General features: G+C 37.3%; 1 protein-coding gene across 1 annotated transcript in view; it reads right to left on the bottom strand.

Annotated features, from left to right (window-relative positions):
- Window positions 1-16,627, bottom strand: part of LOC119816944 (protein argonaute-3-like) — a 93,876-nt gene that overhangs the window by 56,270 nt on the left and 20,979 nt on the right. The window contains 5 exon segments of the mRNA XM_038334045.1: window positions 10,564-10,638; window positions 10,641-10,699; window positions 11,627-11,637; window positions 11,639-11,772; window positions 11,775-11,824. Of these exon segments, the coding sequence (XP_038189973.1) occupies window positions 10,564-10,638; window positions 10,641-10,699; window positions 11,627-11,637; window positions 11,639-11,772; window positions 11,775-11,824 (329 nt within the window).

The raw sequence follows: 16,627 nt of genomic DNA, 5'->3' as shown, positions 1-16,627 counted from the left end.
ATTTTTTTCTTAGAGTACCAACTTGGCTAGGCTATTAGTTTTTATTTATTTCAATCAAACACTAATATAGGCGTTGCTGAGAAGTTATTTTATAGATGTAATCAAAGTTCATAATTAGGTGACTGAACATAAAGGACATTATTTAGGACCATGTGGATGAGCCCGAGAGAAGGAAAGAAGCAGCTCCACCTACAGAGAGCAGCTTGGATTATGTCCAAGATCGCTATTCTTGTCACTTTCTCTAAGGATTTCAGATCGGCTTTATCACAACTGTACAAACTGACTCTATGTATTTCCTAACAGTTCTGCTTCTTTGGATGAACTCTTGATAGATTTGATATACCAGGCTTATAGTTTATTTGTAAGTATAATTTCTTTAAAAGCTTAGTAGTTTCTGGTCTGTTTCTAGTCAGTTCCATGTGCCAGAAACTACACCCAAAGTTCTGCTTTTGTGGACATGGCTCTTAAGCCTTTCCTCTCCATCCCACATCAGAGCGTCAGCGTCTCTTACCTGAGCTAGTGATTGAGAAGCCCCTACTGGCTTCTCAGAAAAGCTTTTCTCCTCTATCTATTTTCCAAACTGCTGCCAGAGGTCTCTTTCTGGAAAACAAATACGATCACGTCACTATCTTTCTTAAGAACCCAGTAAGTCTCCCTACCAGCAGGCTTAAACTCCTTTTTATTTTATTAACTCCTGTTTTTATTTCTTGTTTCCTTCTAGTGTCTTTGTGTTTAATTTTCTAACATTTTAAGATAAATACTCCAGTTACTGATGCTTTTCTTCTGTTCTAACAGGTCAGTAAAGTTTTAAATTCTTTCTAAGCTTCAATCAATCATACCACTTTTGGTATATATTACTAATTATCATTCTGTTCAAAACTCAAATTTCCTTGGTGGTTTGTTTGGCCAATAGATTATTTAGAAACCCCTTCTTAATAATTTTGAAAGCTAAACTTTCAAGTTCTGGTAGAAACATAACAGTAATTTAGTCCCATTTCCTCATCTTTTTCCTAGATACTGTACAGAGCAACAAATAGAATATTAATAAAAGTACATTTTGATAAAACCAGGAGATAAAAAGCCCAGAAAATGCCACACTGTAAGTAAATACAGCCCAAGTATTCAGGACTAGCAAAATCTATACCAGAAGTCATATCTGAATGTAGACAACTGCAGAATGACAGGAAATACAAAGACTCTATGGGGAAACAGTATATTTTCATTCCCAGAGAGAAAGAATCTTAGCTTAAAGATCATGTTTGGTACTGAGATGGAATGGATCTCCAGAATGGGAAAGAAAAAGGAGGCATAAGAATGTGTCATCAGAGTGTTAGGAGAGTGGTTTAAAATCATAGTCTCAGCCTAGCGGTGGTAGCGCATGCTTTTAATGCCAGCACTAGGGAGGCAGACACAAGTGGATCTCTGTGAGTTCCAGGATAGTCTGGTCTAGAGAGTGAGTTCTAGGATAACCAGGGCTACACAGAGAAACCCAGTCTCAAAATCTAAAATAAAAAGATAAGTAAGTAAGTAAATAAATAAATAAATAATAAAATTAATTTAAACTGATTAATCTTTAAATATAATTTAAAATTATAAATGAAGCATTTTTAATTTCTTATTTTGAAATAATTGTGTAGGAAAGCTGCAAATGAAGAGCAACTTGCAACAGTTAAATCATGGAAGTTACTGGAAAGCATGGGAGATGAAGATGTAGTTTAAAGAATGACTCCATTCCCCCCTTCTGGATGGAGCCTTCAACAAGAGAAACCTGGAAACTCATCTTGATGCTAAAGTGCAACTAACATTCTTCCTACATCTTCTACCAGAGGTTTGAGTGAATACATTTCATGCAAATATGAGCTACAAAAAAGTAAGCATTCATGCAAAGACAGTATATAAAAACTGTAAAGCTCGATGCAGAGGCACATCTTATAATCCTAGCACTTCAAAGGCTGAGGTAGGAGGACAGTTTCAGAACAACTTGGGCTATTCTATACAGTGAGAGTCTTTTCTCAAACAAAAAATACCCAAAAGCAGTGCATTACATCTGACAATCTAAACAGACAATATGACAAAAGATGAAAATGAAATTTAACATTTCTTAAGGGTGAAACGCTATTAAATTTCTTTTTCTCTTTTTTTTTAAGCCAGGGTCTCACCATGTATTCTTGGATGGCATGGCATTCACTATATAGGCCTTGAACTCATAGAGATCTGCCTGTCCCTGCCTCCCTAGTGCTAGGACTAAAGGTGTGTGCCACCATTACCTACTAAAAAGATCTTAATGAAATCATGGAAATACCTAAGAGCAAATACTTTAGAATTCAAGGAAGAGAGCTGGTGAGCTAGCTCAGCAAGTAAAGGGGCCTGCCACCACCTGATGGTCTGAATTCTATCCCAAGAACCCAGATGGTGGATGGAAAACCAACTCTCACACACTCTCCTCTGACCATCACATACACCATGGCATGAGCTCATTCAGACACATCCATATACACACACGTAAGTAAATGTAAAGAAAAAAACTTAAGGCAGATCTAAGTAATTAATATAGTAAACACATACCAAAAGGTACAGTAAGGAACGCTGGCTGCACATTAAAATTCTTTCTCATTCAGTTTTTCAAGACAAGGGCCCACTAGGTAGTACCAAATGGTCTAGAACTCACTCTGTAACTCAGGCTGCTCTAGGATTTTAGGATTTTCTTTCCTTTCTCTTTCTTTCTTTTCTTTCCTTCTTTCTTTCTTTCCCTTCCTTCCTTCCTTCCTTCTTTCTTCTTTCTTCCTTCTTTCTTTCTTTCTTTCCTCCTTTCTTCTTTCTTTCTTTCTTTCTTTCTTTCTTTCTTTTTTTTTGAGACAAGATTTCTCTGTAGCTTTGGTGCCTATCAGGCCAGGCTGGCCTCGAACTCACAGAGATTGACCTGCCTCTTTCTCCCAAGTGCTGGGATTAAAGGCATGTGCCACCACCGCCTGGCTGCTCTAGAATTTTCAGCAATCCTCCTGCCCCAGTCTTCTTTAGAAATAAACACAATAATGCGCAAACTCAACTTTCACTCAGATGAACCCTTCTGGAAGAAACAACTGGAGGATGAACTAAAATCAACAGGTTATAGGCCACACTTGAGTGAAAGGCCTGGTAGTAAGCACTAACATATTTAATGACAGACATAAGATGAACTCAAATGGTACACACAGGTGAAAGAATGAAGCACAACTAGCACATGCGCTAAAGATGTAAGACCATTAGAAACAAATATAATAAGTAGAATAAACTCAACAATTGTACCACATATATAATAGATATGACTTATTAAAAGCCAAGTTAAAAAATGTAGGCAAAATTGGGGCTGGTAAAAAGGCTTAGCAGGTGAAGGCACTTGCTGTCAAACCAGAACATACCATTAATCCCAGCCCTTGGGAGGCAGAGGAAGGTATATTGTCATGAGTTCAAGGCTAACCTGGTTTATATAGCAAGTTCCAGGCCAACCAGGGGTAAATATTGATACCCTAGTAAAAAACACACAAACAATGACAGAAACAGAAGAAAGAAGGAGGAGGAAAAGGTCTTTCTTGTATTGCAAATATCATAAAACACAGCTGGGCACTTTGGCCTGTAATTCTAGCACTTCGTGTACACCTGAGTATCAAGAGTTGAAGGCCAACCTGATTTACATAAAACCCTGTCTCAAAAAAAAAAACAAACATAACACAGAAGATATACCCTTTAAAGGCAATGAGGTGGGGGAAATGATATAATTTGTGAAAGCAAGAACTTACTATCAATCTGGCTAAATTAATCTACTAAGCAGAAAGAAAACAACCAACAAAATAAAACAAGCACTACTGACCTAACAAAGTAAAACTATCTTATGATATATCAGGATGTGTCTATGGGGCTGGAGATGGTTCACCAGACAGGAGCATGGACTGCTCTTGCAGAGGACCCTGGCTCGATTCCCAGAACCCACATGGCAGCTCACAACCATCCGTAACTCCAGTCCCATGGAGTCTGATGCTCTCTTCTCTTGGGTACCAGGCATGCACATTATGCATAGATATCCATGGAGGCAAAATATTCATATACATTAAAAAATCTATATACTTATATAGATCTGTAATTGTCTGCTTAGACTGCAATCCTTCAATAAAATGTCAAACTTGCCTAAAAGATAGAAGAAAGTGACATTAATCAATACAGTCACAGCGTTCGGAAAGCAGAAATTATGAGACATAAAATGATAAACACAGCCAGCAGTGGTGGCCCATCCCACGCCTTTAATCCCAGCACTTGGGAGGCAGAGACAGGCGGATTTCTGTGAGTTTGAGGCCAGGCTTGTCTACAACATGAGTTCCAAGACAGCCAAGGCTGTTACACAGTGAAACCCTGTATTGAAAAAAAACCCCAATACTACTAATAATAATGGAAAATTAAAAATTTTATTTTTAATAAATAAGAAAGAATAAAGATAAGTAGGGAAGTAAATAAATGACAAAATCAAAAGGGTAGCTTGATGGATATTTAATTTTATCCTAATAAATAAATATACTTTTTAAAAAGTAACTATTAAAGAATCAGAAATACTGACTGCTTATTAGGCTACACAAACTACTTAACAAGTTCTAAACAAGGCAGGTGCATGGCATGCACATGTATTCCGGCTGTGGTAGTACAGAGGAGGAGGCTCACTTGAACCCAGGAGATAATAGGGGCCTGGTAACAGCAATACCCTGTCTTAGTACCCAAAGCTGGGGGGTGGTTCCTTGAGCCAGTAATCCAAGCTGTTCTGAAGGCTAAGGATTAGGAGTTCAAGTCACCTTGGACAAATATCAAGACCCTGTCTCAAAAGTTTTTTTTCCAAAAAAGGGGGAGGGAAGGAGAGAGGGAGGGAGGGAGAGCGAGAGCAAGAAAAGAAAAGGTAAATAAGATTGCTGAGTTCAATTTCCAGGACTTACATGACGGAAAAAGAGGGCAGGCTGGGCATAGTGGCTCACGCCTTTAATCCCAGCACTGGGAGGCAGAGGCAGGCGGATCTCTGTAAATTCAACAGAACAGCCTGGTCTACAGAGGGATTTTAGGACAGTCAGTCAGGGCTACATAGTGAGACCCTATCTCGGGAAGACTCTCACCTCCACACTTATGCTCTCGTACAAGCACATATTCATGTGCACACACACAAAATATATAAAAAAATTAAGATGTTTTCAACTAACTGAGGATTGAGTCTTAAAAGCTGTAGAACAACAACAAAAAAGACTTCCCACATTCTCTGATTAACAACATGTTGAAACTTGAAATTTATAGCAAAACAGAAAGCAGTTAGATCTTAACTTAAAATTTAAGAAGTCTCCTGAAGGAGTAAATAAAAATGTTAATAAAAATTAAAAAGCCTCTCAAATGATATGGCTACAGGGGTAATACAAATGAAGGTAGCAGGCTGGGAAGTGGAGATGTACCCCTTCAGTCCCAGCACTCAAGAGGCAGAGGCAGGTGGATCTCGGTGAGTTCGAGGTCAGACTGGTCTGCAGAGTGAGTTCCAGGACAGCCAGAGAAGCACTGTCTCGATAAACTAAATATAATTAATAAATAAATAAATAAATAAATAAATGAAATAAAAATGAAAGTTGCAGTTTCAAGAAAATTACATAGTGAAAACACAATTCAGAGGCTGTGCAGAACAGCTCAAACAGTGATTAGAAGAAAATTCATTGGGGCTGGAGAGATGGCTCAGAGGTTAAGAGCATTGCCTGCTCTTCCAAAGGTCCTGAGTTCAATTCCCAGCAACCACATGGTGGCTCACAACCATCTGTAATGGGATCTGGTGCCCTCTTCTGGCCAGCGGGCATACATGCAGACAGAATATTGTATACATAATAAATAAATAAATATTTTTTAAAAAAAAGAAAAGAAAATTCATTGTTTTTTGAATATTTTTACTGATGAGGAAAAAATGAAAATTACTGATTAGTTCAAAAAAGTAACTTTAATTTAGCTAACCGAAGAAGAAAAATCTTATAAAACGAAAGAGAAATTATAGAAAACAAAGTTGGAAGAACTAAAATAATTAAACAAAAATTAGGTTTTCTGTCGTGGAGGGGGGAGAATCGGAGATTGGTATCTGGAGAGATGTCTCAGTGACTAACGACACTGGCTGCTCTCATAGAGGTCCTGGGTTTGATTCCCAGCACCCACAGAGTTTCACAACCATCTGCAACTCAAGTCCCAGGGGATCTGACATGCTCTTCTGACCTACAGGGGCATCAAACATGCAAGTAGAACATAGACATACATGCAGGCAAAAAACGACCATACATTTAAAATAATAAAATAAATAAATCTAAATTTAAAAAAATTAGTTGACTAAACCGCTAGCCACTAATCATGAAAAAAAGGACAAACACAAATATACAAAAATAAAAAGTATGGGAAATGACAGAAATAAAAAGTTTGAGGTGGTTAAAACTGTTTTATAAAATTCTATACATTAAATAAAATATTGGTAAAATAATTATTTTATAGTACGTAAATGTGACTATGAATGTAATCAGAGACAGGCCTCGATACTAATATTTTAATTAATTAGGTTAATCAAAAATTATTTACTTTCATTTTTTATGTGTATTGTATTTTGTCTGTGTGAGGGTGCCAGATCTCATGGAACTGAAGTTATGAACAAGTTGAGAGCTGCCATGAGGGTGCCGGACCACTGAACTATCTCTACAGCCCTTAACATATATTCTTGATCAAAGTACTTATGAAAATTGGGCAGTGCTCCTTAACAACAACATAACAAATGTCCCTAACATAATAATAGTAAAAACATGCATATGTGCATAACACTTAATAGAGAAACACTGGAATAAATGAGGAATAAAGAGGATAATCACTGATGTTTGTTACTACCCTACCTAAACTAGGCAACATAATCTGACGAGAATAAAAGGAGAAGCAAATCTGTTACTGTGTGCAGACCATATAACTGTAACATAGAAACATCAAGAAAATCACTTGAAAAAATACTATAATAAAAGTATGGAATTCAATAAGGCAGAAAGATGAAAAAGTTACATATAGAAGTTAAAAGCCTTCATGTTTATAAATAAGAACCAGTTATATTACTTAAAAAGTACCATTAAATGTTAAACCCATTTAATAGCAATGAAATGCAGAGAATACCCAGGAATACCAAGATTACACAGACTGTACGTGAGGGAAGCCTTAGTGTCCCGAAGCAACAAGACAGAAGTAGATAGTATGCTTTTGGGTTCAAGGCAAGACTCCACACCTTACAGAAGCCAATTTGTTTGATGAAATAAGATCTTAGCTAAAGGGGCTGGAGAGATGGCTCAGTGGTTAAGAGCATTGCCTGCTCTTCCAAAGGTCCTGAGTTCAATTCCCGGCAACCACATGGTGGCTCACAACCATCTGTAATGAGGTCTGCTGCCCTCTTCTGGTCTGCAGACACACACAGACAGAATAATGTATACATAAAAAAAAAGATCTTAGCTAAAATATTCTGTCTTACACACTGGGTGAGGACACAGTATTTTGAAAGGCTATAGCACAAAACAAAATAAGAATGGTTTTGAAAACATGAGAGTAGCCTTATCACACATTACAAGTCGAGAATGTGTGTGTGTGTGTGTGTGCGCGCGCGCGCGCGCGCGTGCCAACAAGCAAACTTCGTGTATCAAACAGAAATCAATGAAAACAAAATAACTGCCCACCCTTCCAAAGACTGAAAGACAAATAACAGTTTAATTATAAACCTTGGTCACAAAAGCTTCTTTGGGCAGAGGGCAGCAGCGAATGCACTCTTCACTAGTGGAAGTGCTGACCTAAGTGACTGGGAGCTCAGCCCCAAAAGGGACATCTGTGTCAACTCCCCGCAACCCAAAGCTCAAGAACTATCACAGAAGAGGGGACAGAGAGAATCGTATGAGCTGCAGGATGGGAAGGCGCGCTGCGAAATGCTGCCTTTTGGATGTGACGTGGCCGTGGCACTCACAGCAACAGTGGTTACCATCAATCAAAACCTCAATAAGGGCGGGAGAGGAGGCTCAGGAACTTACGAAGCCCCCGCCCTAGCGGAGGAGTTAACAGCAGCTGAAAGCTGCTGGAAGAGGAACAGTGAACAGTGATTTCTCACTGGGTCTGTGCGGCTCCAGAGAATGGCCCAAGTCCTTGCACACAGTGGCAGCACTAACTGAAAATAGTAGGCTAGTTAAAAAAAGTGGGGGCATGAAGATGGGATGGGAATGGAGTGTCAGGGAAATTAGAGGTGGGGAAAAAAGGAGTGGATACAGTCAAAATATATTTTATTTTTTTAAAAAATAATTTATTATTTTTATTTATTATATATACAGTGTTCTATCTGCATGTTTGCCTGCATGCCAAAAGAGGGCATCAGATCTCACTAGAGATGGTGTGAGCCACCTGTGGTTGCTGGGAATTGAACTCACAACCTCTGGAAGAGCAGTTAATACTCATAATCTCTAAGCCATCTCACCAGCTCCAAAATATATTTTAAATATGTATGGAATTCTCAAACATAAAATAGATTAAAAAAAGAAAAAATGCATAAGCCAACAGTTTGGTAAGGTGTATGACTAGCAAAATCAAGGCCCTGGGCCCTGTCTTTAGTGCCTAAAAAGGAACAATAAATGTAAAAGTAAGAAAGAATGAATGCAAGTGGTTCCTCGCATTAGTTAAGAACTGTCTTGCTTAGTTTTAAGTCAGGCACAGTAAGGAGTTCACACCTATAATCCTACAGCTAGGAGGTTGAGACTGGAGTACAAAGGCAGATTGGACCACACAGTGAGCTTTAGGCCAGGCTGAGTCACACATAAGAACCTGTTTCCAAAAATACAAAACAAAGCAAAAAAAAAAAAAAACAAAACCCCATTTAAAACAGAAAATCTGACTGGGAAAAATCTAGGAGTTCGACAGCACATGTATAAGGAGACAAGTATTCTGACTAGTAGATAAAAAACACTTAAAACCTTTACAAAGGGAATCTAGAAATATTGATCAAAATTATAAATAACATTTACCCTTGACTTACTAGTCTCATCTCCAGAAATTTATCTTATACGTACATTAAATATATGTAAAGTAATATTTGGAGATAGCAAGAAATTAAAAATTAATTAAAATACCCCTAATACACATATAAAGGGAACTGGCTAAATACTATCTCTCATTAGTTTACAATGGCAAAAAACTAGGAAAAAATGAGGAAACTGTGTTGATCTGTAAAGATCCACATGGAGGGAGGGCTAACTCCAGCTACTAAGCAAGAAATATGATGAACCTGAACTATATGGCTGTGCCATATGAGAAACATCAAACGAGAATGAGAAAAGTCACCAGTTGGTAATTCCTACTGTAATAAATGACTGGGAAGCAATGAGCAATGAATACATCAGTAACTACCAAGTTTGACAGGGGTTTATAAAGGCTAGACCTCTAAATTCACTGTTCCAAGTAGGACATAAATAAAACACACAATACATACACCTGTGTGTATATACATATGCACACATGTATGTGCATAACACATATATACACATACATACACACACATATATTTCACTTTCTACACAAGTGAATTAAACTTCTAGGGATAACTTATTTCAGAAAATATAGGAGATAGAGAAAACAAGTCCTAAGAAAACAAAGACAAACACAGATTTGGGGATATTCTATAATAATACAGTTTCAATAAGAAGTTTCAGTAAGAAGTTAATGAAATTTTAAAAAGAAAGAAGAGGGTGGAAGGAATGTGATGTGTAAATCTTGTTTACATTCTGATTGGAATCAATTAAGCAGAAAAAGACATATTTGGGACCATCAAGGAAATATAATCTTGGACTGGGAATTGGAGAATATACATTTTATTATTTTTATTTTCTTATGTAAAAAATGATATTGCTAATAAATAAGAAAACATCCCAGTTTTAGTGGTGTATGTAGCAGGGACAAAGTAACATTATGTTCTGGAATGTGACCTAAAATATTTGCAGAGAGGAGGAAATACTGACAGATTAACAACGGTAAAGAAAAACCCTGACAAAATGAATAATGGCTACATACATATGGCGTTCAACATGCTGTTCTTTTACTTATGTATCAGCTTGAGAGCATCTGAAGGAAAGCACTTAAAATGAAACTAGTCAGTAATGCTCAGAACAACAAGAACACCTGGCTATGGCCACTATGACCAAACATTTCTCTTAACATATTGAATTTTACAATTAAATGCTGACTTAAAGTAAAGAGAATACAAGTAAGTTATGGTAAGAATAAAATTCTCAAATGATCACACCAGAGTTTTTACATGTTTTCATGTGCCTGTTTCAAGTTTAGCATCATTCTCAGACAGGTTCTGCACAAAGGATTTACAATGAAAAATAATAAAAATATTAAGGTTTTATTAGGCTGTCATAATACATATCCAAGTATTACTTTAAGACATCAGTAATACAACTGTATAATTAAAACCACACATACATGCCCATATAGAATTGACTACCCAATTCATAATATGGTTTTAGTTCCCCTTACCATCAATATTTAGCATCATTTTCCACATGGCAGGTCCGAACAGATTGAGGAATCCAAACCATACTTCCCTGCCCCTCCCAGAGGGTGGTCATATCCTTCTGGAGCTGAGAAAAAGGAACGCCCCACAGGCGTATATCTACAAAAATTAAAATGGCATGTTCAATCCTTTCCTTCTAATACTAATACTTAAATCAGCAGGACAGAGACATGAGAGCAAAGACAATCAACTTATCAGGATTACTTACAATTACAAATACACATGAAAGCAAAAGGCTATTCTAACGAAGAAATTCATCAGCATCCTTCTCTGAAATTATCTATTTTCAGAATCTGTTCATTACAAAGCAATATATTTTATTATTATTATTTTTAAGGCAGCTTCTCACTGTGTAGCTCTGGGCAGACTATAGCTCACTATATTAAACCAGGATGACCTTGAACTCACAGAGATCTGCCTGCCCCTACCTCCCAAATTCTTGGATTAAAGGTGTGTGTGCTACCCTCACTTGTCCCTTAAAATCCTTTCTTAAAAACAAGAGCACGCAACTTTAAAATGTTAAAGAGTAAGCGATTTCTACAATGTTTCCAGATAGCTATACTAATTGTTTCAAAGCTACTTGACATATGCAGGTCCAGGATATGGAAGGTAGTGTGGTTTAAACAGCAGTACCCCTCTCCTCCCTTTTTCCCATGCAGGAGCCTGAAATGCAGGACCTCAAGTATGCTGGGCAAAGACTCCAGCCTGGATTCTTCTCCTGCCCAAAAATAGTAATTTCAACACAATCTGATACTATGTATAAAAATATGCAATCTTTTTTATAAACAAGGGTGATTTGACTTATAGTATATCTGAAATATCAGGTTATTCAAGACTTATAGGTCCTAAGATAACGGTTAGAAATATCTCTGTAGAATAATTCACTGGATTAGCTAAGCTAATGATGTATATTTTTACTTGCTATTGTGGTACAAATGAAATAATGAAAAGAATGGAACATACAAGGTTAACTGAGGAAGGCTTCTACTACTCACTCTAAGGAGGAAAGAAGCCAGAACCACCTACTTCATGGAGGGGCAGATGTAGTAGCAACACGTCAACGGCATGGACCGGGTTAGTGCTGATTGCTTGTCTAATTCCAGTGGCCTCAGGCAAAGTCCGTCCCGTCAGCACTTCATGTAGCAGATGCCAACTCACCCGGGATACAAATTGACTGACACCTTGAAAGGTCGATCTTTTCCACCTTCCCCAGGTAATGTACATCTAAATCTACCTGTGATGGGACAAGACCCAAGTATAAAATGTTGAAAAAGATAGATTTAATTATTTAAAATTTAACTTATAAAAAGATAACAAGCAAAATCTTAATGTCAAATTAATAGATTAAAAATTCCACCCCCAAATACATAGTTTATTCATGGCAGTATTATTCATAATTCTAAAACACTGTAACCTACTTAAATACACACTAACATTTAGGCAGTTATGAAAAAAGGAAGAAGAGCTGGGTGGTATGTGATGATAATCCCAGACCCTGAGAGGCAAAAGGCAGGAGGAGCTCTATGAGTTCGAGGCCAGCCCTGGTCTACCAAGTGAGTTCCAGGACAGCCAGGACTATTTCACAGAGAAATCCTGTATTGAAATCAAAAATCAAAAATTAAAAAAAAGATAAAAGAAGGACTTTGGGGGCTGGAGAGATGGCTCAGAGGTTTAAGAGAACTGACTGCTGTTTCCGGAGGTCCTGAGTTCAATCCAGCAACCACATGATGGCTCACACCCATCTATAATGAGATCTGGTGCCCAGAACACTATATACATAATAAATAAATTTAAAAAGGACTTTTGGAGCTGTTATATGGTCATTTTCCAGCCATATTATTAAATGAACAACCCAAATATAAAGACTATAAGAGACAACATCTTTTGTAGAAAGAAAAGAATGTAAAAAATACTCATGTATTTGCTTTCTTTGCAAAAAGAAACACAAGGAGAGTAAAGGTCACCCCTAGGTTACACAATGAGAAATAAATAGTGTCTAAGAACAGAAAATAGATAAATGAAATGTGCTGCGCACATGTAATAGATGTAATTATTAATCAGTCTTGAAAAGAAAGAAATTCTAACATGCTACAACTGTGGCTATGATCTGAGGACACAACGCTAAGTGAAATAGCACGTCACAAATGATAACTGTTTCATGATTCCACTTACTTCAAGTACCTAGTAGTGTCAAACTCAAAGACACAGAAAGGAGAGTAGTGGTTACCGAGGGTTGATGGGAGTGGGTAATAAAGAGTGTTTAGTGCAGAGGAGGAGTGAATCAGAGGGAGGTAGTGGGAGGGATGGAAGGAAAGGATGGAGGGGAAACTGCAGTTCGGATGTAAAATAAGTAAATAATTAATTAAAAAAAGAAGAGTGTTCAGTGGGTTATAGAGTTTCACAGGATAAAAAACAGTTCTGGATAGTGGTGATGACTATATACCATTGTAAAGGTTCTTGACAGTACTGAATTGTACTTTTAAAATGATTAAGATGCCAGGTGGTGGTGGCACACGCCTTTAATCCCAGCACTCGGGATGCAGAGGCAGGCGGATCTCTGTGAGTTGAGGACAGCCTGGTCTACAGAGCTAGTTCTGGGGACAGGCTCCAAGAGAACCCTGTGTCTTGAAAAACAAAAACAAAAAAAGAGATTAAGATGTTATTCGTATGATACAAGTAAAAACAAAAACAAACAACCAAAACACTTCTTCCCCTTAGGTACTAACTACAAGGGAGAAAAAGAATATCTTGGTAGGAAGAAAAGACAGAAATCAACGTTAACCACGTGATTTTAAGTTATGGAGCAGATATATATTTCTGGACTCTGGGTAAGCGGCACTGATAGAAGAAGACTACTTCTGCAATGCTCTGGCTAAATTATATATAAACAAAATGTAACTGGGGGAAGGAGATGACAAACACAGCTCAGGAGCAGTCTAAAAATAACTTATCTATGGTCTTCAATTGTGTTAACATCAGAAAAGAAAAAGGCTAGATAATTGTTCTACAATAAAGACCAAAGTCATGTGATGTTTGTTAGCATGATCCTGAACTGAATTCTTTATCAGAGGAAGGGAAGACACTAAAGAACATAGCAAAAACAATGGGAAAAACTAGAATATAGATTGTTGATTGGACAAAAGTATTATGCCAATAATAAATTTAATTAAGTTGGCAAAATACTATAGTTTTTAATCTTATTCTTAGGAAATAATATATATTAAAATATTATTAATGGGGCATAATGTATGTAACCCAACTATGAACGGGTTAGGAAAAAGTATGTATGTATTTTTGTTTCATGAAAGAGCAAAAGAGAGTAAGAAAAAATTCTAAAATCAGAGCAGCAGATTGTTAAGGACGTTGGTGAATCTGAGTAAAGTGACTTTTCTGCATTGTTCTTTAGGTTTTTCTGTAAACTTGAAATTAATTATTTCAACAGAAGTTGAAAAATGATCACATTACTATGGATTATAATTTAAAATGACAGTAGATTATTTAAAGGGAGATATAGGGGCTGGGGAGTGATTTGGGATGTCCTTGTGTATATATGCTGCTTTTATTGGTTGATGAAAAAATTGCTTTGGCCTATGGCAGTGCAGAATACAGCGAGGTGGGAAATCCAAGGAGAGATACAGGGAAAAAGAAGGCGGAGTTAAGAGGAGATGCCAACAATCGCCAGAGGAGTAAGATACCAGAGCAATATGGATAAGCCACAGGGCATGTGGCAATACACAGATTATCAGAAATGGGTTCATTTATATGCAGACCTAGCCAGTAAGAAGCCTGAGCCATTGGCCAAACAATCATAGTTAATATATAGCCTCTGAGTAATCATTTGATAAGCTGCTGCGGGACCAGGTAGGGACAACAGAAGAGCTTCCAAGTACAAATGGTGCCAATGTGGGGCAGATACAGCCACATAAAGTCTGAGAAGGCTTAAAAACAAAAGGGATTCTAGACACAGAGTAATAAATGGCTTCTTGGTAGCCACATCTTTTCAGATAGGCTTTGCTTGCTGATGGCAAGAAGACGCATGACTCCTTTAAGAGACGGCTTCCTGGTTCATGCTAGCAGCACAGATGGCTCTTTCAGGCGAGCACTTGAATGAGGTTTGTGGGCAGCTGCTACAACTTGGTGGCTGTGTGGACCCACTGCTTCCCACAGTTGGGGTGTTAAACACGACTCCCAGAGCTGGTGGTAAACATACCTCTGCCATGTTGGAAAGTCGATGGGGTGAAGCCAGCAGCCAAATCTGCTGCTTTGGTCCTAGCCATGCCCACTTAACAATTTAAAATCATCACCAAAAAAAGATTACAGATATACAATAAAGACAGATTCAGACAAAAAGAAACCTCTAAACAGTCACAGTGTGTTTTTTTAAAAAATGTATGTAGGCTTGGAAGAGAGAGAAAAAAAGTATAGGCAGTTACAGAAAAAAAATATACTTTAAAAAAAATAAAATCTTCAAAAAGGTAGTAAAATAATATAAAAAATAAGACACAAAAAATGGAAAATATACAGAGAGCCTGAATTATGTATATTATTGTGTTTTTAAAAATTTTTGACTGTTAATGAGCTATATGCTAAGAAACAATAGATTATAGGGGCTACTAAATTAAAACAACATATATATATAATCTTTTTAAATTTTTTTTTATTTTTCATTCAAAAATTTATACTTCCTCCCCTCCTCCCATTCCCCTCCTGTTCTCCACTCAACCCTCCTCCCTCCCTCTCCCTCCTTAAGTGAGGGCAGGGAACCCTGCCCTGTGGGAAGTCCAAGGCCCTCCCCTCTCCATCCAGGTCTAGGAAGGTGTGCATCTAAATGGGTCTAAGGATATGTTGCTTTAAAAAAAGGTTCTGTTTTTGTTTCCACAGAAGATAAAAAGCTGTGGATTCCTTACAGGCTAATATGGTTTGATCAAGCAAGATCCCTGGAAAGGTCTCCAATGGGAATGATGACCCAGATGACCCAACATCCACAACAGCTTCAAGACTACCAGCTGAAATGGACCAATCACACAACATATCCCAGGCAGGGTTTGACCATAATCCTATATTTTCTCAGGATCCCCATAAGATTGCCAGTGCCTCACATCAGCAGGAAGTAGTATAGAAAACTATGCCCAAATTCCCAAAATATTGTTCATGAATGTTTGTTTTTATTTAAAGGGGGTTGGTTATAAATGGTTAATGGTCATAGTCAATCTTTTTCTAAAGAAAAAAGGGAGATATGATATAGAAATGATAAAAGGTAGATTATTAAATCTACTTCAATCCAAAAAACAACTGTTATTCTCAAAATTCTTTATGTTGGTATGGATTTTGACTTAATAACACAAATGTAAGGTCAATTTTTTTATACTGTATATATATTTTTACTTTTGGTTAAGGTGTTATGTTTATGTAGCACATTAAAAATGTAATGTATAAGCTGGGTGATGGTGGTGCACGCCTTTAATCCCAGCACTCAGGAGGCAGAGGCAGGCAGATCTCTGAGTTCGAGGCCAGCCTGGTCTACAAGAGCTAGTTCCAGGACAAGCTCTAGAAACTACAGGGAAACCCTGTCTCGAAAAACCAAAAAAAATGTATAGTTAAGAAATACAAATTAACAATTATCTTTAATAGTCAAACTTATAGTCATATTAGGTTTTCTGGACATGCAGAGACATATTTCAGATAGATAGGTAATCTTTAAACACTTCAGAGACCTACAGAATATGGAATTTAAATGTTTTAAGAATTTAAACTTTTCTTGAGAATGAGACACGTTTGCTTCTGGCAGCGCCAATTACTTCAAGAGCATGATAGGCATCAAAGAAGCTCCTTATGGAGTTTGCTTTCAATGTGGTGAGACTAGCCATTTGGGCAAGAAATTAGTCGTGCTTGGACTGCTTGAAAAATTTGCTGTATAAACTGGACATGCAGGACCCACAGAATAATGGCTGCTTAACTTGCCAAAACAAGGTTTGGACAGTCCTTTAGGGTTCCTGCTTCACAGAAGAAACTGACAGTCATTCTGCA

The sequence above is a fragment of the Arvicola amphibius genome, chromosome 6 (genome assembly GCF_903992535.2).
Source record: "Arvicola amphibius chromosome 6, mArvAmp1.2, whole genome shotgun sequence".
In the NCBI taxonomy this organism is placed as follows: Eukaryota; Metazoa; Chordata; class Mammalia; order Rodentia; family Cricetidae; genus Arvicola; species Arvicola amphibius.
Note: the sequence above shows the minus strand (reverse complement) of the source record. Positions and strands in the feature narration are given on the sequence as shown.